Source organism: Pocillopora damicornis, chromosome 13 (genome assembly GCF_964200805.1).
Source record: "Pocillopora damicornis chromosome 13, jaPocDami1.2, whole genome shotgun sequence".
NCBI classification, from domain to species: domain Eukaryota; kingdom Metazoa; phylum Cnidaria; class Anthozoa; order Scleractinia; family Pocilloporidae; genus Pocillopora; species Pocillopora damicornis.
Window position 1 is genome coordinate 6,092,608 of NC_142682.1, and position 21,198 is coordinate 6,113,805.

At 41.7% G+C, this 21,198-nt stretch overlaps 1 protein-coding gene across 1 annotated transcript in view; it reads left to right on the forward strand.

Moving 5' to 3' along the window:
* LOC113680961 (bridge-like lipid transfer protein family member 1) overlaps nt 1-20,918 on the forward strand; it is a 47,940-nt gene extending 27,022 nt beyond the window's left edge. The window contains exons 37-63 of the mRNA XM_089192096.1: nt 197-443; nt 1,175-1,264; nt 1,822-2,076; nt 2,795-2,932; nt 3,187-3,310; nt 3,840-3,910; nt 3,989-4,069; nt 4,529-4,625; nt 5,181-5,254; nt 6,991-7,125; nt 7,325-7,358; nt 7,759-7,947; nt 8,056-8,118; nt 8,646-8,952; nt 9,395-10,093; nt 10,654-11,837; nt 12,130-12,343; nt 12,666-12,817; nt 13,326-13,481; nt 13,589-13,796; nt 14,408-14,565; nt 15,320-15,496; nt 16,066-16,347; nt 16,743-17,081; nt 17,286-17,628; nt 17,877-18,049; nt 19,516-20,918. Coding sequence (XP_089048222.1) covers nt 197-443; nt 1,175-1,264; nt 1,822-2,076; nt 2,795-2,932; nt 3,187-3,310; nt 3,840-3,910; nt 3,989-4,069; nt 4,529-4,625; nt 5,181-5,254; nt 6,991-7,125; nt 7,325-7,358; nt 7,759-7,947; nt 8,056-8,118; nt 8,646-8,952; nt 9,395-10,093; nt 10,654-11,837; nt 12,130-12,343; nt 12,666-12,817; nt 13,326-13,481; nt 13,589-13,796; nt 14,408-14,565; nt 15,320-15,496; nt 16,066-16,347; nt 16,743-17,081; nt 17,286-17,628; nt 17,877-18,049; nt 19,516-19,871 — 6,346 coding nt within the window. The 3' untranslated portion in view covers nt 19,872-20,918. The remainder of the gene's footprint in view (nt 1-196; nt 444-1,174; nt 1,265-1,821; nt 2,077-2,794; nt 2,933-3,186; nt 3,311-3,839; nt 3,911-3,988; nt 4,070-4,528; nt 4,626-5,180; nt 5,255-6,990; nt 7,126-7,324; nt 7,359-7,758; nt 7,948-8,055; nt 8,119-8,645; nt 8,953-9,394; nt 10,094-10,653; nt 11,838-12,129; nt 12,344-12,665; nt 12,818-13,325; nt 13,482-13,588; nt 13,797-14,407; nt 14,566-15,319; nt 15,497-16,065; nt 16,348-16,742; nt 17,082-17,285; nt 17,629-17,876; nt 18,050-19,515) is intronic.
* The last annotated feature ends 280 nt before the right edge of the window (nt 20,919-21,198 follow it).

A 21,198-nucleotide genomic window follows, 5' to 3' on the forward strand; every position in this document is an offset into this window, starting at 1 on the left:
AAGTGCACATTGATTGCTGATTACGAGACGAGGAAGAGTTATCTAGAAAGTTTTGTGTCATTCTTCATGCATTCTGCCCTGGTTATTTCCTCTATAAACTGGTAGAAAATGCGGCTACTATTGTTCGAAGAACTGAAGACATTTTGTCTCCTGTTTGTATGAAGTTATTAATCGTTTTCCTGATTGTGTTTCATAGATCAATGGCGAGTCTGGAGACTCGATCCCAGTCCCGCCTTGCTAACTCCAGGCTTTCTGGTGCGCCATCTGATTTCTCTAAGTTCGCTCAGCTTGTGTCTCCGTCATCTGTTAAGCCGTTTGCTCCATGGGATCGTGTAGACGGACCCTCCCCACTCCCCACAGTGGCTAGAATCTCTTTCACTTGCGTGTTGAAGGGTTTTTGCCTCGGAGCCTCGCTGCTGCCTTCTCTTCGAGCTGAGTACAAGGTCAGGCGGGGTCTTACGTGTCTCCAGAATTGAAAATTAGAGAAAGTCAACCGAGAATGAACTGTATTATTTCCCAGAAACAATTACCACTAGAACAATCATTCAAACATTCACTAATTTTGTGGAAATTTTTTCGTTGGAAAAGTTGGAACTTTTAAGACCTTGTAGATCGTAACGTGTCAGAGCCCTTTTCGAATTGATGTCGTAAAATTGAAACAAAGTCACAGCAGCCGCTCAGAGGGAAGGTAAATCTCTCAAGGAGTCACTGAGAACCTAAAACAAGCGGACTGCCTTGAGCGCGAGAAACTCTTTTGGCAACTCTCGGCCGGTTTCAGTTATGCATGTGATTGGTTAAAAGAGTGGCGCGACTTTTCTTTTAGTCCAATCGCAAGTCGAGTTGACACAAAATCGACGCATGCTCGGATCAATATCGGCATTCGATTGAGAAGTGGTCTGTTAAAGTGTTTTTGGGAAGAATTGTCAACGTGCTAGGGGAGAAATCGTTTTGACATATCGTGGAGACACGGAGAACAATGCTGAAAACATTTGTCCTTGCGAATGAAATTTTTTGTGGGAAAGGTCGCAAAAAGTACAAACCGACTTAAATTTTTTGCGATGATCGCAGCTGTTAAAATCATAGCCCGCACACTGAGGGGTTAATTTTGTTTCCTCGTGTATTTTATTTTACAAGTTATGGGTTGTATATAGGTTTTTACCTTTTTTCTCCGTAGATTGGAAGAGTGACAGGATCAGGTCGCACAGGAAAAAACAGCACTTTCAAGTTGGCCATGCCGGCTCACAATCTGAGTTTTACTTCTAAGGTAAAGCGTTTGTGAAAAATTACAAGTAAGTAAAGCATTTTATGTGCTGCGTCGGCTGGCTTTGAAACACTTGTCAGCTGAAGAAGCCACCTTTTATCTCACTAAGTTATTCTCGCAACTCTGGATCTTTTGACACTGCAGTCAAGAGTCGAGCATGCGCAAGAAGATCAATTCCAGCTGGCCGCACACCAATTTCCCGCTCAAAATTTCTGGAAAAAATATAGGAAGAAACCGCTGTGCCGCGAAATAAGCGAAAGATCAAAGCGTTCGTAGAAGTCTGTTAAATAAAACAAAATAGGGAAAAAGAAAAACTCGAGACTTTTCGAACACAAAGCTTATTTAATCACTGGTAACCATGTTTATTTACCTTTCTGTTTTGAGATTTGCCAAAAAAATTGTACGCTTTTGGAACTGTGTTCTCTCCCAAATAGCCTTTGATAGGCTCTTGGTCAGCGGAGACAAGCTGAAAAGCAGAAAAAAGTGGCGAGATTGCCGCTGCCGTTTTACCTATATCTCAAATCTAACTTTTTTGTGTTACTCGACTGTTTTCTGTAAAGGTTCAGTCCTTGGATAATACAATCCCGCCAGCTACAGTTGTGGAACTACCCCCAGTCCACGTGGAAGGTGAACTAATTTCCAAGCCGCCTCGGCCCGTCCGAGCCAAGGAAAGTCCTTCGGAGACTGGGGAGAGTTTTCGTCGTTCCACGTCTAAAAACTATCTGCACGTATCTGCGGAAATCGGTGCCTTCCAGCACAGCCTCACTACAGATCTGTTGAACCATCTTGTGTTTGTGCAGAAGAGCTTCATGAAGGTAAGTGTGTTTTAATCATGTTTGATTTTCAAATGATATTGTTTGTAGTCCATTTAACACTAGTTTACTTACACACACTGCCAGACACACATAACTCGCACAAAACCTACTGTTAATCAAGGCACGTAACTTATTTGCACATCTATCATCTATCCATTCGCTCGGAAAGAAGGGTGAAAGCTCGAAACGTCAGCTCTGAAACTCTCAACGGTGGCCAATTAACATCATCAACTCATTTGATGGTGCCAAATTTTCCTGTTATATCCCCCACCGACGCAGCACCACAGTCTCTTAGAATCTAACCCCTTTTATTAATCTAAATCTAACTTGCATCATAATTTCTGTAACATTTCCAATTATTTTTTAAATATACAATACTAACATCGCTCACAAAAATGACAGAAAATTATGATAATTGAAAAATAGTAATTTCAAAAATAGTGGTGATAATGATAAAAAAAAATTATTTGTAAGCTATCATTTAGATACATTTTAGTCCAGTAAACACTACGTAATTGCATGGCTACATTAAGCATTTGGAAACTCTTTTATTATGAATCTTAAATATTCTGCCTACTTTTTTCTCTCTTTTTTTTTTGTTCCTTTGTGAACCATTCTGTTTTTTTCTTGGATGTTCCTTGATTGCCTTGTGTCAGCGTTTCTTTAAAAACAGTAACGTAACCACAGTGTTGTGTCTTGATTTTCGTCTGTTTCTTAGGAAGTGAATGATGTTCTTCAGCGAGTGTCGGGTGAGAGCCAACCTGTCCCTTTGTGGAGGACTGCGTCTACTGAAGATGTGGACACCGCAAAGGAGAAAGAAATTCCCTTGCTGTATTCATTCCGTCTTAACCTTAAGGTAATCGCGGCATGTACTAGATGTAAGATTGCTCTATTTAACTCATGTTAGTGTCGAATTTCTCTCTCATAATGACGTCTCTTGGGTCCCCTTCTGTTGCATTTTTGACAATTTCACCAAATTTTGTAAGCTTTTCACCGTGCCATTGTTGGAGAGACTTTTCCCACAGCAATCAACAGTTATCTGAGATATGCTTCTTTGGCACACGAGACACACTTCTGGAGGCTTTTTTTCATCATTTTTTTCTCTGTCAGGGAATCCAAGTGACAGCAACAACTCCTTCGTCTACCGCGGTGAGGCTGGATACTGGTGTAGTGTCATTAGAGGTGTCCAACTCAGCGCCATCGTCTGGCCTCCTTCCTGGTCAGCTGAGGAGGAGTAAGTATTCAGTAAATTTTTTTTTATATATGAATAAATTTATATACACTTGAAATATATTTATACACAAGAGGGAGGTTTCTGAAGAGACTGTGGTGCTGCTTCGGTGTATAATGAGATGATTTGCTTTTACGATTATTTTGATTTATTATGTAAATTGGCCGCCCGGTGAAAGTTTCTAAAGCTGGGTGTCGAGCGTCAGTCCTTTGTCAGAGCGAATGATGAAGGGCTGACGCTTGAAACGTCAGCTTTAGAAACTCTTTACGATTATTTTTATGGGTCAGTCACAACGCGGTTAACTGATCAGCGAATCAAGCAGATGTCGGAGCGAGACGTGTGCTTGGTTCTGAGTGCGGGAAAACTTACTGCTGCGCGAAATCAGACGTGGAAAACAGTTATGGAAAGGGCGGGAAAACAAACCCTAGCCTACTGCCAAAGTTACGTGTTAAGCGCGGGAAACGAGTACCCTGCATCTAGCTCGGAAATTTATTGAATTATTAATCCTGTGATTCTGTGGTGTTTGTTATAGGTAGTAGCTATGTGAAACTGTTTGGAAAAGCGCAAGTGGACGTTAATCTCTCTTTAGGACAATTTAACAAGGTAACAATTAACAAAGATAATTTTGATAACTCAGAAGCACCCCAGTGGTAAGTTGTAGTCCTTTTTCTCCATCGACAGAGTCGCATCATAGACAACGAACTCGAATACCAGCAGTTGGCTTACTTCAAAACCAGGATTGGAGTCAGTAATTCATTTCAGGTACAGGACTCTTCGCTCAAATTTATTCCAAGTCGCGGTCTGGCGACCTAAAACCATAACATAGTTGTCAGAAATAACATGTTAGTCGTAGGAACTCGCAATATAATCGAACTATACGCTGACCACAGCACTACAACTAAACATGGTTCAGCTCATTACGTTACTAACGGACATAGGTGCCCAAAATTGGCGGCTTTCACTGCGGATTCAGGCCCCAGAGTTGTTTTTTATTGCGCGTCATAGCGACCAGAAAAGGTCGGAGCCTCGAGAGCTGGCTGGTAGCCTCATCTGCAGACGAACAATCAGCGAGTGCAACCTTCAGTTTGAACGACGATTAACAAGAATATACATTGGATCACTTTTTGTGGAATGATTGCAAGAGTAGCTTTTGAAAGTCCTATCTCGGTTACTTGGAAAAATGATGAGCCGTATCCATTTTTCATTTTTTTGTGCTCACAGGACAGCAGATCGTTAGCTGGCACAGAAGATAAAGAGACATTCCTGGTGACGTTGACTAAACCGTGTTTGTACGTACAGCAAGTGGCATTCGACAAAGGTGAAAACATTAAAATGATATAAGTAACCTTTACTCAGAGGTAATATTGATCGGGGAATGCCACAGAAACAATCATTACTGAACAAGAAGCAGGGGTAAACTGATTGCAAGTTTTTTTGCGTGTGTAATTTAGTGGAGAACAGAATAATGAGATGTGATCGTTATTTCCACAAGGTATCTTAAAACATTTTTCTTTTTTTGCCATATTTTCACTTTTTTTTAAACTTGAAAGGGGTCTGTAGTTTAGTTTCAAGGTGGTCAAGGGTTGAAACTGAAGAAATGGTAAACAGGAGAGATACACTTTATATGGAATAGTATATATCTTAGTGCGCTTGTGTTTCACTGTATTGGGGCTACAGTCTATAAAACATCTTATCTTCTTTGTTTTAGGGTTTTTTTCGGTTTTGTTCTGTTCTTTTTGTACACAGTAAGTAGCCAATAGTCTGTGGTACATAGCGCACATAACAGTAGGTAGTGCATAATGTGTAGAACGCAAGAGATATTTTTGTATACACGTAATAAATACATCGAACGTTTGAATCTCTTTTTTTTCAGCGGTTCTTGTTTATTTGAATTATAAGAACGCTTACGAACACTGGAACGAGCAACGCCTTGCGCTGAACAAAGAGGTTGGTATACACTTTGATTTATTCGAGACATGTTCGATTGCATGTTTGTGCTGTAATAAGAAGCCTACATAATCGTATGATAGTATTCTGTTCACGAGGCTAATTAATCTTTTGATGTGTTCAGAGTAATGCCGACAGCGTTTTCCCGCCATAATTAGCCGCAACTGTCAGCGGCTTCTTCTGTTTTTCGCGTCACAGCTTTGTTTCTGTCCTCGTACACTCAAGTGCAGTCACTTCAGTTTTCTACGTGGCGCTGATGCGGTGTTCACGTGGCGCTCATGCATTTTTCACGTGGCGCTCACGTAGCGTTCAGGCGTTGCTCACGCGGTGTTCGAATTCTTTCCTGCACGTGCTTCCTCCTCCTCTGCTCTTGGTAAATTCCCACCAAAATGTAACCGTGTCCCCTCCTTATCTGTTTTCCACGTCTGATGCTCCCTTCATTTCTTTTCCCTCGGCATATCAAATCTTTCAGGCCTTGATTCTTTTCGCACAGAATGTGAATTTTTACGTGATTGTTATGTACAGTCTTCTTGAATTTACTCTATCAATGATTCCACTCTCTTATACAGTGGCTCGAGGCGAACACCACAAGTGATGTTAGTACTGATCTTCTGATTTTTATCAACATGCACTCTACAACTTTACATCTTGTCCTTACACTCCCTATGAATTTTTTTTCGCCAAATATTTTTGTTTCGTACTTGCAGTTCGTTATTAGTTGATATCTTTCCAGACTGACTTATTGACGAAACTGGCCTTTTCTTCATTTACTTTTGCTCTCTCAATACGTCCTATCCTTTCAATCGTTTACGACACTTCCATGTACAGCCTGAGACGTCTGTGTAGAGTGTATCAAACACTTAGACATAACTTATGTTTCTGGTGTTATTTTTGCACCGTTCCATAGCATAACAAACTGGTATCCATGTCCCATTTTAACAAATGTTTTCCAGATGGTCCATAACTCACGTATTTATGTGTACATTCATTCACAGCTAGTTAGCAATACACTTTCTCGTCTATTTGGTAGAAGAATCAGTTTGTCGGTGAGTTAGACAGTTAGAACAAAGTGTGTGCGATCGAGTACTTCTTTGTAGTTAGCTAAGAATAACAAAACGTTACTTAAAATGTTTTGTAAATACATGTAATGCAGATAGTTATTTTTTTGTTTTGTTTCTATTTTCTTACTATGTTTTAAATGCGCTATCCTTAAAATGTGTATCTGTTATTTTGCGACTTGTGGATGCAAAGGTTTCTAATGTTGAAACAAGTCACGCAAACGAGTGTAACGAAGTGAGAGATTAGAACAACAATGTTGATCATATGTTTTGTCAGACAGTCAGATAACATACTGTAGGTTAAGCCTTATTTGAAAGAGTAATGCACGCTGTAATTCAGTAGGCGCATTCTGTTTTGACTGTCGATAGTCAGTCATTTGCTATTCCAATTGTTGATTTACCTTGCTCTGTGATTGGTCCAGAAACTGTGGCTGCCCTCTCGACCAATCAGATGCTAAAGTGACACCAATTGTGACTTGGTCGCACGCGTTTTCCCGCGTTTCATTCGACTTTTCATTTGCTCCTTCCGACACTCATTCGATATGCGTTCTTCTATATTTCATCGTTCTAAACTGTTCAGGAAAAGTAGTTTTGAACGCAACAAGATGTGAGACGAAATTATTTTTTTTTTAAGTGTAGCAGACGAATTAAGTGACTTTTTCCCTCGATTCACTTCAGGTTCATTTTGCCACTCAAGCTGTGCTGGACAAACTGCCTCAGAGAGCCCCGTCTTCCCAGCTGTCGGGATCACTTTTCCTTCAACTTACTGTCGACCAACTTGGCGTTTGTATTCCCCTCTACAATGGCAATCAGGTTTGTAACCATTAATGTCGATGAGAAGAAACATTTAAGCGAAGAGTTTACGGTTTACCGAGGTAACGAGCCACGCGGGTTGTTGGATGAAGACGAGAAAAGCGCGTGAATTACGTAGATGTTCTGCCAGCTTTTCAAATGGAACCTATTCAGTTATCAGTATGCCCAATGGAGTTACGTCTTCTCTTTCATCTTTCAGGGTATCGCTCAAGGCTTTCAAATGAGATATGCTGGTAAGTGGATCCTTGATAAGTTACAAGAGCACTCTCGTTTCTACATTAATTTGATTATTTTTTATCGTCTTGGATAATTTGCTTTAAATGATTGGTATGGAGCAAGACGCAAGAGTTAGTGTTGATAAGCGGATGACTAATGATGAAAAAGGTTTGATCAGATCGCAAATAACTGACTTGAAAATGTCTCAGTGAAGGCAATTTTGTGTTGAGTGTCGGTAGTAACTCGTTATTGCATTGGTTGTTTTACTTTGCTCTTTGATTGGTCTAGAAAACCCAACCCACTCTCTCAACCAATCATAAGAAAAAGCTACGACCAATCGCGACCTGGTTCTGCATATTTTTACGGACTCTCACTTCAAATGCACTTTTATTTCCCTTCTTGTTTACGTGTTTTTAGAACAAGAGCCTGGTCCTGCTATGGTATTAAGGGTTGAACAGATGCTACTCACGTGTTGCTCAAGCGTCTCTTTTGTTAGTAAAGGAAAGTTCAACAGCTTCTGTCTTTGGTTCGCCGACAAATTTGATACCGACACCGAGGACTGGAAACCAAACTTTGAGTCTGGGTCAACGACGCGATGTAGTAGATGTAAGGCATTTTAGGCATTTCACTTTTTGTTTCCGTTGATGACTTTGAGCTGTGCCTTGAGTCAAATGAAGGGAGCTAAACAATTTGTCTTTATTTTTGTATTTCCAGGTGTTGTTCCCGAAGGAACTTACGAACTATGCTCCAGAACACAAAGGTATCCTGTGACACCAGGTAAGAGTCCTTGCAATTGAGAGGCAGAGCCCTGAGAGGATTGGGAATGAATATGACTCGAAACTCCGCTGCTCGTTTTCGCACTCTGCCGTCTTGTTCACGATGCTTCTTCCACCAAGCACTATTAACCCTTAGATCCCTGAGAGTGATTAGCATCTAATTTCTTCTTACAGGATCATTCCTGAAAAAAGGAAATGAGCACCAACTTGAAGGAGCTCTTGATCGTTAAACGTTCTTCTTATCGGCACCTTAGAAAATATACAGAGAGCAGTATGGAGGTTATGCATACTTATGTTGGGTGTAAAGGGTGAATGGATTAAGAAAACTGGAAACCTAACAAGACCAGCAGTGGACAGGCGTCCCCCTGGAGACAAGCAACACACCTAGACGCGTGATACTAAAAAAAAAAAAAAAAGAAATGAACGGGGGATGTCTTGACCCAAATGGGACATTAGGTTCGCAAGAGTAAAACCCTTCAACTTAAGTTGTAGCAGGTATTATAACCGTTTTTTCTTGTTCCATAACAGACATGATTAAAGCAGGGAAGTGGGTTATGTCCTTCCAGTGGCGCATGTGCGGTATCGAGTTACATTGCGACACCAACATTGGTAAGCATTTGTCATCTCTGGGACAAACGCTGACCGCTTTGGCTGGTGAGCCGGATGTGGCTAACATTGACTCGGTTACAGAACTGCAAGACAGGGACCAAACTCCGAGTACATCAGTCGGAGGCCGAGATGAGGTGGATAACATGGCAGGCATGGTGGATGGACGGAAATCTAAAAAAATCGAGAAAAATATGTGGGAACAGGCCCGCAAGGTTAATGAACTGAGGTTAGGCAGCAATCTATTTTTATTTAATTCCTTTTTTTGATTGCACCTGGTTGACGGTTGAATTTTTTTTTTAAAGAATCTGTGCCTTTGGTCTCTGTGAAAGAACTTACCGCAACAATTGAATAGGGATTTCTTTTCGCCAAATTTCAGACGAGCTTTCAATGTGGTCGCCAACTCTTTGCTACCAAGTTGTATCTTGACGACATTCAGATCAATGTCATTATCTGAGCAACTGTGCACCTACCCCTCCCCCAACCCAACATTTTTCCCAACTTGTTATAATCAGTTGACTGTTGTTTGGTTGGGGGAGGGGTAGGTTCGTAGTTGCTTAGATACTTACATTCGTTGCCTCTAAGATTGCATTCGTAACGAATAGAAATTGTAATTAAAAAACTGCAAAATGATAGAAGTTTCATTGATATTTTTTTATGAATTTGCATAGGAGAAAAACCGACGTGGAGTCGTACGTCATGGAACGAGAAACAAAACGACTTCAGGACCTTGAAAGCGCAGTCTTTAACGAATTTCGGAAAGACGTTCGGAAGAGGCTTCGGCGAAATTCTCGGTCTGGCCGATCGACCCATTCGAAGGTTGCCGATTCAGACCGAGGCAAAACTCACGGTAGGAAAGCTCTGTCCGAGAAGGTTCGGGGATCCAGAACTCGCTCTAGAGTGCGTTGCCAAGTGAGTAGCGACCAGGAAGACGTCGAGAGCGAAATGGTGGAGATGGGGTCACCGCGGAGACCTGAGAGATTTTCTACCAGCGATGCTCCGCTGATTACTTGCGAGGACGAGTCAGAGAACTCAATTTTCGGAAGATATTCGCCATCTCTTCCCGACATCATCAACGTTGGCAACAGCGCAGCTAAGTCGATTCATGAAGACACGCTCCCGTTGCGAAGCATGTTGCACCAAGAAGGAGAAGAAACAGGAGGACCCAGAGTGACTTTTAGGACCCCTAGTGAATCGGATTACGAGAGCGGCTCGTCGCAGAAGTCATTTGCGACGCAGCATCAATCCCAACAACAGCAGACACAACAAAATCTTGATTTTGAGTTAGACGTTGCAGTAGAGATTGACAGTGGTCAGTGTGTATTTTATCCTGCTGATGAAGGGGAAAAGGACGACACTGCAGACAGCAAGTACGTTGTTTACGTTTTCAAGTTCTATATCGCACTTATCGAAATCACCGGCGTATAAGCAGCACTCGCAGATAAGCAGCATCCCACGATTGGCAAATGAAAGTTTGGAAAAACTTGTAGCGGGCTTCATGGCTTGGATATCTCTCTTTGATTCCAGCACAGGATCAGTGGCCCGAACCTTTTTCAAGGAAATAACTTCCAACATTAGTATGACATCGAAATCAAACTTTCCACCAAATAAAAGTAAAGCCCTTTTCATTTGTCAATCAGATGACTAAATCGGCCTCGAATGCGGGATAGCACCGACAGGCTTGGTTTAAATACCGGTAGTTTTTCTGATTGGCTAGGTGAATACCGCCTTTTTAAACAATCTCAAAGCCTACTGGGTAAATTTTTGAATAATTCGCGACCCTTTATCACAAAATTGCAAAGCGCAAGTTGATTTTTACTGGTCTACAGTTAAAAAATATGGATTAGCGTGCGGTTTTGGTCCAAGATGGTACTTAAATGATTCAGATACGTTGGGTGTTCACAGCAGAGTGTCTATTATTTTTCCCCAGGAATTCAGACAAACGATTCCAGTTGTATGATCCTGCACGCGGTAAATTTTCATCTCCACTGTTCCAGACTACCATTGGTCAGAAGCGACAGAAACAGAACGCACAAGAGAAACCTCAACCTGAAGATACAAAAGTACTGTTACCTGCAGTGGATGTCCGTGTCCACTACCATTCCACCATTGACTCTGAAAATGTCGGAGTCTCCATTTCCCCGGGTTCTATAGGCGTGAGTCCACCCACGATACAAGTTCAGCCAGAGACACCCACAGACAATTCTTCTTTTATCAGTTACGCTGAATCGACTGATCAAGAAGGTCGAAGCATGGATTCTTCATTCATTAGCTCTACCCAAAACAGGAAAATCGTCAAGAGAGCTGGTCTGTATGTATGGGTGTTGTTCCAGTCACTACCTCAAGAGATGGTGTTGAAACCACGTCTGTTAAGTTTTATTGAACAAGCTCTGCAACCAATCAGCGTCCCAGGTGGAGACGAAGTGGTCGACGGAGGGGGAGGCATAGCCTCAGGTGAGGACAGCGACACAGAGGTAGAGATGGGAGGCTCTGTGGTGTCATCCTCCATGTCCGAATATTCTTCCTTTCCTGTAGATGTGGTGGTCGTGATTCGTGTACAGCCATCTGATATTCGCTTCAGCTGTCTCCCTATTTCACGTGTGGAGTGTATGCTGCGACTTCCTGCACTAGATGTCGTTTTTTCTTCCAACTCCAGTCCTAACAAGTCTCTAGTACAAACACCGTCTTCGCGACTTCTCGGCCGTGATCAATCGCGTCTTAGGACAGACCAGATGGAAAACAGCCTGCCTCCATCCTCGTTGACTTTTGACAGCGGTGGTATCAGCTTCACTGTATGCCTCTCCCGCTTTTCATTCTGCATCTTCCATCCATACGGGAAGCAGCACACAGGTCTGGGTCGCTCTCCGAGTGGTGGCTCCCCGGAGGCGGAAGACAACCTCGAAGAAAATCGTCCGCGGTTCCGTTTTGCACCGTCTCAACCCTTATCTGGCAAGAAGGACTCGCTGAGTTTGAATGTGGAATTCGTCAAGTTTAATTTGTCACGAAGAAGGGTTGGGTCTACTGGTGGCTCGACGGAAGATAAGAGTAGGACGCCATCACCTGATCTTCTGGCTGGGACGGGGACTGGATCCTCAACTGTTGTCAAGGTTTCTGGTAAGTAAAACATCACATCACATCACAAATAACCTTTTACATCAATATGTATATTCTCCATACTGTTCTCCATACGTTTCCAAAAGTGCTGACAAGGAGAATTTGTTTAACAATCAAAGCTTCTTCAGCTGATGATCATTTCCTTTATTCTTGTGACCTTAATGTGTGACTCAGAGGTGATATTTTTTAGACGAAATTAGATGTCTGTCACTCTGAGGGGCCAAAGGGTTTAAAGCGAGGGCTTTTTATTACTACAGCTCAGAGACATACCTTTGAATTAATTTCTCGTAAGGTATCTGTGACATTGGCTCAGCAACCTTCAACTACGACATGCGCCGTTTGAACGAGATTCTGGACTTTCCAAAAGCTTGGTACAAGGGTGGACTTGTCCAGCGGTTATTCTTAGGAAAGGAGGGATCTTACGCCACGAAGACGTCAGCGATGACATCTGAAATGAGCCCTGATGCAGTTCCAATGAATAAATCCTCCGACGAGGACAGGAGAAGGTATTTCACAAGGAGTAACGAGAAAAGCGTTATTGAAAGGATCATTTCGTTCTTAAATTATTGGTAATTGGGTGGGAGAGTGCGCCTATTAATGTTATCCAGAAAGCCCTCCAAGCACAACATTTTGTTTTGAACAATGGATTTTGAGTAATGCTTCGACCTTAAGCATTTTTATAACGCTTCAGTGAAAACCTTTAAAAAAATCTCTCCTTTTTGTTAATGATTAGAGATCTGTATCTAAAACTTTTCTTAGAAAACTTTTGTCGTACTTCGTGAATGTGGTTTTCCTGATACAATATATTTTTTTGTTGTTGTTTTGTAGATCTTTGTCCCTCAACGAGAGGGAGACCTCTGCAGCCACTGCAACGCCGGCTAAGCTTCGAAAACATTCCCTATTTCGTTCCATGTCTGAGTCTCACGAGGAGCCGCCACCTGTCACTCCGGTAAAATCGCCCGTAAACAAACAAAGGCCAGGTCAGTCTAGGACTACTTTTACCACTCATAAAGAAGGATGTTTTTTGTTACGTCACAAGCGCTAATCCAAGAAAAAAATTCACACCCTCCAAACTTTCGAGTTCCGACAGTCTTGTTCGCTACTACGACCTCAACAGATCACCTCATTTCTGCTGTTGGCGTAATCTGCCTCTATTAATTATCTCTTCATGATTCTTTACTTCTAACTTGTAATCCTCGAATACTGGTCTCTTGATACTCCACTTCTGACCAATTCGGCGTATTCGTCTTCCACTAAAGACCACTTCATCCTCCTATCCTCCTCTGCTAACCAACTCATTTGCAACGTCTGACCAGTTTTCCTTAACGGACCTCCTTATCCACCATAACTTAACTCATGGTCCACCAATGCTGACTATAGCAGACCTCACCAACCCACTGTTGACCATTACTACCATGGACAAAGTCACCGCTTTCACTAAATCCTTTAACCTTTTGTTGTTGCTTTTGTTTGTTTGTTTTTTTACAGGTCATTGGAAAATGGCGTCGTCTGGCAGTTCTTTCTTCGGTTTACTTCCTAGTTCTCCTGGTCTCTTGCGGTCAATGACAATTAGCGGAAATAGGAGCGGATTACTGAGCCCCTCTGTAACCTCGCCTCCAAACAGAAAACGGCCTTCAACCTCAGGTGGGAAACGATGAACTAATAAAATTCTTCGCGAGTGTAATTTTTCTGGTTTGTAAATTATCCAAATTGCACAATCTAATCAGTATCTATCACACACCTTGTTTCAGCTGGGATGAAAACCAACCTGCCTGAGCGCCGTGGACTGAAAGTCATCGAAAGTTCATCAGAAACTGAAGTTGATGGTCCTCTGAGCCATTCATCTTCGTCCAGCCTCGCAGGGACTCGGTCCAAATGGGAGACAGTGGTTGTCGTGGCTGTTAATCTTTCTAGGTTGGACATGTCAACAAATATGGGCAGCGTGATGGGACAAACACTGTAAGAACATGTTAACTTTCCCACTTCTCTTCGCGTCTTTTCTTGTCACCCGTGATCGAAGAGTAAACGATCAAAAGTGGACCAACTCTAAGGGTCACATACAGATGGAAACATTCGGTGCCCTCGCAGGGAGAGAGCAAACGGCTGTTAAACGTCTTTAGTTTTGAGAGCCTCTTGTATTCCTTGGTTCAAAACTATTTACTTGCAGAAGTAATTCGAAACTTTTGAAACAAAGCCTGAACATTTCTTTCAATCAGCTTGATGCAATGTTGATTTCGGTCGTGAGCAGCTCAAAACACATATTCAGTGGTTGGCAAAAGTAGTTGGCATGCATCCCTCAGTGGGGGCTCCACAACCCTCCACTCAACATGATAAACATATCTAGTTTCTTAAAAGTCACCCCTCTTCTCCTAAACAATTTTGCCAGGTGGTTACCATCGTTTAACACCAAGACTAGCACCAGGTAATGTTAAAATGTGGGAGAGGGGGAGGTAAAGGAGAGATTAAAAAAAAAAAAAAGAATCCAAAAGTATTGGAGTGTGCTAAGAGTTTTACCACTCATTGTAACCCTATGGATTTCTCCTTTCCTTTCATTTTATTATTTTTCTAAGATGGAGTACAAGTGACCTTCGTTCTCAGTGTCACATCACTCTCACCAATATGGGTCGCCGTGAGCTGAAGGGATCTGTGAGTGTTCGCCAGGCAGTGTATGAGGCACGGAGTGGTATTGTCGGCGGACATGTTGAAATACAAGAGCTCAAAATTCGAGGTAGGAAAAACACACATTCGACTCCGTTATAGAGGGCGCGCAAAGAGGCCTTTTTTGATGAACACTCTGCTGTTGTCACGCATGTCGACGACGTTGGTAATTACAGGTTACGTACTTTAAAAAGAATAGCAGTCAGGTTTGCTATTTAGAGAAGTCTTCAATTACGTGTCAATAGACCAAAACCAAAGTAATGCCATCGACCAAAACCAAAGTAATGCCATCGACCAATCGATAAAGGTTTCCAAACAAGGAAAACACAAGTAATAGTAATCCTTGATTTTCAAGAAAACATGCGATGACCTGTTTATGTTATAAGGGGAAAAAAGTTATCAAAACCTAAGAAGGTGAAAAAGGCACGCTTTTGCACTATTTCGTTGGAAGCTATCTCAGTGTTCAGTTGGCGTCAATTAACTGTAAAACGCACGAATCAGCTGGGTGAAATTTTATTTTTGTAAAACACGTCAAAGCAATGAAACCAGCCGTGTTGAAAAAAGAATTTAGCCATCGATGAAATTACAGTACTTCAGACAAAGTTTAGATTTCAAGCAATTTTGCCGGGAAATTACCAAAATAAATGAAAGACACTCTCTGACTCCACCAATCAGGATTTAGTGATCATGTCCTCTATGTTATAAAGGAGAATAAAGCTCCACCATTTATCCAATCAGAGCGCCTGTTATATCGGTGAAAAACTTCAGAGTTATCTTAAAATTTCATAGAGTGCTGGCAGATTAATTATCTTTTTTGTATTTAGCCCAAGTCAACGAAGAGCGAGGCTGTAACCCACAGCATCTTATTCACTTGGGTCTACGGTACACTGAGGCTCGTATTGACTACATGGGAACATGTATACTTATGGGAAACCTCTCCGCGTTCAAGACTGACCTGCGTGATGAATGGACGCTACAGGAGACAAAGAGCCCTTCCACCGGTGAGTAGGTTGTTACTTGTGAAAGAAAACCCCTCACAGGGAGTAGCAGCCAATCAAACAAGCCTCAGAGAGCTACGTTCACAAACTAGTTTCTGTGGATCAGCCTAGTTGAATGGCTTAAAGAATTGGAGCTGAGTTTTCTTCGTGTTGTTATGTTCACGTGGAACGAAGAACTGACCGAATGATACTGGGTATCCCTTCTTCCCCCCCCCCCCCCCCCCAAAAAAAAAATTGAATTAACAAGTTAAGGGTGGGAATCGTTTCTCTTAAAATCCAATGGCATGGTGTGGTTGGCTGAGTGAGAGTATTCCTTAATAGCATTGTTCACAATTTTTTTGTGAAAGAAATTTCCTTTGACCTGCGGATGATAATTAAGAAGAGAGATGGTCCTCGTAGATTGACTTGAAAAATTCAGGCTTCGACGGAATTCGAACCCGTGCCATCCAGATATTGGTTGTTGATGTTTAGAGAAAGAAGTTCCTATGAAGGTAGTTTTCTCTCGCAAGTGAAGACAAGGAAACAACTTTCAGTTATGTTATGATGAAATGTAAGTTTTGCTTGTTTTCCAGACTCTCTATTCGAACAGGAACGTGAACCAGTGAACGCCAAAATCTACATGCATGGGGACTTGGCGTGGAATGATTTCAAGATAATGATTTGTCGTTCCACTACACCCGACATAGTCAAGATGGTCGCCAAGATTCAGGAATTCGTTGCCCAGCAACACCGAAACAGCATCCGCGCATTGTCCTCTCTTCGTCCTCACATACCTCTCATCACGGGGGATGTGATGTCGTCACTGTCTACGCCAGTCTCCACGGGATCTCAAGTCAAAGAAGAAAATAAAGATGGTTGGTAGTGTTTTTTGTGTTACGAAGCCCCTGTTGTAGCGAAATAGTTATATTTAGTTCCGCTGTGAAAATACCTATTTTTTTTCTCAGTTAGTTATTAGAATGTATGAGGAGTAGGAAAGACTCATATCAGTGTCATGCCATCCTTTCTAAAGAGACGATCGGAATTTCCATTTAGGAGACACAAAGTGCTCCTAACTACTATATAGGCTATGAAATATACTAGAAAATAGTGAGAAAAGACTCCAAGGAGTCTTGCATTTGTGTTGTTATATGGGCTCCGCTTCTCCTGTTGATGTTTACTTCACCTTTGAGTTTGTGATCTGTACTCACCGCGAGTATTAAAGAAAATTAATTTCACGAAAGGAAGACTGACGCATATCTCGTATTGACAGGTCTGAAATATCAACATTGGGGAAAAGTGCTGAACGCGGTCAGAGGCCTTAAACTGAGCATGCTCAGTAGTCCCCTACCAGAGAGAGGTGTGTTGCTTGGAGGGAGCTTGACTTTACACGGCAAGGCTGTCTCTTTGGCATGCTTTCACGGGGTGAACTTTCGCTCCCAGTCTTGGGTATTGTTCACGCTTCAGAGACCATATATGACGTTTACAAGCAAGGTGTGCACAATAGAGAAAAGCTGTCAAGTTAGGCGCGTGAAAGCCGTGCAGGATCTGTCACTCAAATTGGGGCATGGTGCAGAAGACTCTCTCAGTGGAAAACTCTCACCTTCTTCAGGTAAGGACGGAATTATTTGGGGTGAAAAAGTGAACTTTTCAAGAACTGAGTCAAGTCTATATCACAAGGAAATCTTTAAAAACTTGCTTCTGTGGAAGGGAACCACTCCGCGAAAGTTTTCTTTTAGTTAATGTTACCCATCATTGTCAAGCCGTAAAAGGTTTAGTAGCGACAAATTAGAAGTGAATCACCTTTTTTTCACAGCGCACGTGGGAATCGTCCAAAAAGTTGCTCGTGGTAGGAGGAACCCCCCATCTATGGGAAGCACTGTCCAGGATTGGCTCAACTATGTTTGTGCAACCGGGGGGGACATAAGCCCGTCTGATAACACCACCCCCAGCAGTTTTGATAAGCCTCGAGAACGCTCAGAGTCCATGACAGCATCTGGTAAAGTTGCCTCGAAAGAACGACGAGCAAGTATCGGTTTCCGATACGAACACGAGACGGAGGCGATATTCGCTATTCCAAAGTTTGAGATGGAATTTAGATCTGAACACGACATGCCGATGACGTCGATCGCCTCCAAGTGGGTCCGTAAACAAAAATGGTGAGAAATGAGAGGGAACAATTTTCGTCCTTCAAAATTTGTTTTTGAATCTTAAGCTTTTCACTCACGATGAAGATACTGGATCAGTGTTTGTATCTAAGCAATTGTGCGCCTACCCCTCCCCTAGCCCAACAACAGATAACAAGTCAGGGTTAATGTGGGGTTAAGGGAGGGGTAGGTGGACAGTTGCTCAGATTGCTCGTTAATCTTCCTTTTGAATTTAACCAATGTTGGTGTTGCGTTACTAGCGCACCGGTGGTCATACCCATGGCTGTGACACCAGCCAGTCCGCACGTGGTGGAGACAAGCCTTACATCAACCTTTGATGATGGGCTTTGCGTAACAATAGATGTAGGTCTTTTGTTCTTCTTACATGACGTGGTACAGACGTATATTAAAGAAAACGAGACCACGACTTCAGGTGCGTAAAAAAAAGTGTGTAAGATTTACTGAACTCATGTGGAAAGGTGCATATATCAAAGTTGTGCAAAATTGAGGGCAACCAGTAACTCGTAAAAGTTGTTCCTGGAGGCTTTCAAAAGCAGTAAACTGATAACAAGTAGGGTCAATGTTGGGTTGAGGGGGTGAGAAAGTGCGATATTTCTCGGAAAATGACGTTGATCTGAACCATCTTATCCAGCACGATAAACAGGGCAACATGAAAACGCTTCCCGGAACCTTTAATGTTAATGATTACCCACTAGTCTCTCGTAAAAATTGTATTATGCACCTTGCATGGCATTTTAAATGGTACTGCGTAACATATCTGCTCAGTGGTCCTAAGATAATTAGTTACACAAAAGATTTGAAATCACAGCCTTAATCCAAGTGGATGATTGATGGGCGGCTGCTATTGAACGACACGAAGACTGAGTTCCTTGCTATCGGAACTCGTCAGCAGTTAAGCAAACTTCGCTCTTTTAGCATAGAAGTTGGCAACCAGAAGATTGATCGTTCTTCAAGTGTCAGGAACCTCGGCGTTATGTTAGACGAATCTCTCGAGATGAACAGCCATATTAGCCAGATATGCAAGACCTCCTTCTACCACATTCATAACATTCGGCGTGTATCGAAATACTTATCTAAGGAATGCAGACAATCATTGGTCCATGCTGACGTAACTTCAAGGCTGGATTATTGCAATAGTATATTATATGGGTTACCCAAGTACCAACTATCGAAATTGCAACGCATACAGAATATGGCAGCCAGGCTTATAACGGACACAATGAAATGCGATCATATTAAACCGGTACTTTACAACCTTCATTGGCTGCCAGTAAATTATCGTATTCAATTTAAGATCTTGATGATTACTTTTAAGGCGATTCATGGCATGGCTCCTAGTTATTTAAGTAATCTGATCTGTATCAGATCATCGTCTAGGTATTCATTACGCAATAATGATACAATATTTTTAGAACGCCCAAAAGGGGTTATGCGCACAACTTTAGGTGCCCGCTCGTTTCATGCCTCTGCGCCTGCGCTGTGGAACAGCTTGCCTGCGCACATCCGCACGATTGATTCGCTAGCGCTATTTAAGAAATCTCTTAAGACCTATCTTTTTAAGCAAGCGTTTTAGATTCGCATTACAATCTTATCGGTATTTTGTATCTTATCTACTTTTTGTTCATTCATTCTTTCATTATGTATTCATTTACTATCATTATTTTATTTTTTGTATTGTTATTGTAATTATCTATTGTAAATAGCATTTTTATTGTAATTATCTATTGTAATATTAGTTTTCTTGGATTGTAAAGCGCCTTTGATCATCCCATAAATGTTAAAGGGCGCTATATAAGTAAATAAATTATTATTATTAATAAATTATTATCCACCTTTTCTAACAGAATGTCGTTGACGTTTGTTCTTCTCTTCCACCAGGTTCAATTCCCCGCGGGATGTCACCTCCCTCGCGCGTGCGCAGAGAGCGCATGGCTGAAAAAGAAGACCGAGAGAAAGCTCCCAAATCGGAAGCCAAACGAATTCGTCAGTTCCGGAGCAAGTACTGGAAGCTAGAACCTCGTGTTCGCTTCTTATCCTGGGCAGGAAAGAACATGGATCCCGTCAACATTGACTGGGTTTTACAGAAGCTTGGTTTCTCGCATGCGCAGTTGACCATCCCAAAGTGGGCGCAGCGGGGGGCCATGGATCCAATGGACGCGTTTTTGTCGCTGCTGGCTGATAGACTTTTTGCAGGAATGCAGGAGAGTTCGTCATACCTTGGTGACGAAGAGTAGATTAGCCGTGTTACCAGTTAAAATTACGTTATTTATCAAGTCTAATTCGATAGATATGTAAAAGTTTCGGTCGTATTAACGCCAAATATTCTTTTTCTGTTAGATTGCTTTTTTGTTTCGTTTTTTATGTTAAGGACAAAATATTAGGGAGGCTAAGCGCAGATGTTTTTGAGTCGCGTTTGGCAGCCTCATCGTTTGCTGCAGGTCTTTTGCATGGAGAGTTTGGTTTAAAATGCCAGGACAAGGACTTGAAGGTTGATTGTTTGTTGTCAAAGTGCGTTACATTTGCAACCACCGTAAAAATTGCGCTGGTGGTTGTGGTAATCTTAGTATTGGTAAGCTTGATAAACAAAGATACATTTATTTATTCATTTGTTCTTTCTGATTGGAGTTATTTAGCACTTGTGAATATTTTTTTACTAATGATCGAAGAACTGTCCACTTCCATTTTCAGGTTCTCTGTCCAGTGGAGTTATTCCAGTTTTTTCTTCTGAGTTGTTTTATACTGAATGAGCTGAATGTCAGTTTGCAATATCGACATTTCAGACAATGACAGGCAAATGTGTCAAAACACCGAAACTTAACGAGGGAAAAATATTTCAATACAATACTTTTCTACTTTCTTTAACAAAACGGACTGCCTTAAAGAAATTGAATGCTAGCATTGATCTTTGCAAAATCTTTTATGTAGGTACTTGAAAAAAATAAGCCATATTTCAGACGGCACAGTTTCATAGTTCAGAAATACGTGTAGATGTCTGACTACTATTTATAATTCAATTTTGAAGTTTTGCATGAAAGATGAAATGATTAATCGTCAATTTGGAAGGCTGTTCTTTGAGCTAGGTATTATAAAAATGTTTATTCCAACTTGAGACGAGTTGACAAAAGAGGAGTGCTCTGATTTTGAAATATTTTGTATCGGTGCGAGGAGTAGTAAACTTTAGATGTTATTCAGATTTTTAATAATGAGTGAGTTGTTGAAGATACCAGTGTATTTCGTTTTATTTTCAAGTTTAAATAAAGCGGGACCACTATGGAAAAAAATTTCTTTGCTTGGATGTTTCAAAGCGAACAAAAGGCCGCAGTGGCTTTCACTTGGGCTTCCAAAATTGAAATGGAGCGATAGCGTTGACCAAATGGCTCGATGTGTTTATCGTCTCTTACGACGCCGCACCTCAAGTTCAGCTAACGTATGTAAGCAGCGTTGAGTTCAAAATAGAAACTTAAACAATTCGCCGTCATGGTTTCCGTTCGCAGACCACGCAAATGTTGGTTTCGGCTAAAAGTTGTAAATAGTTTGTTTCGTCATATCCTCGTTGCTGTC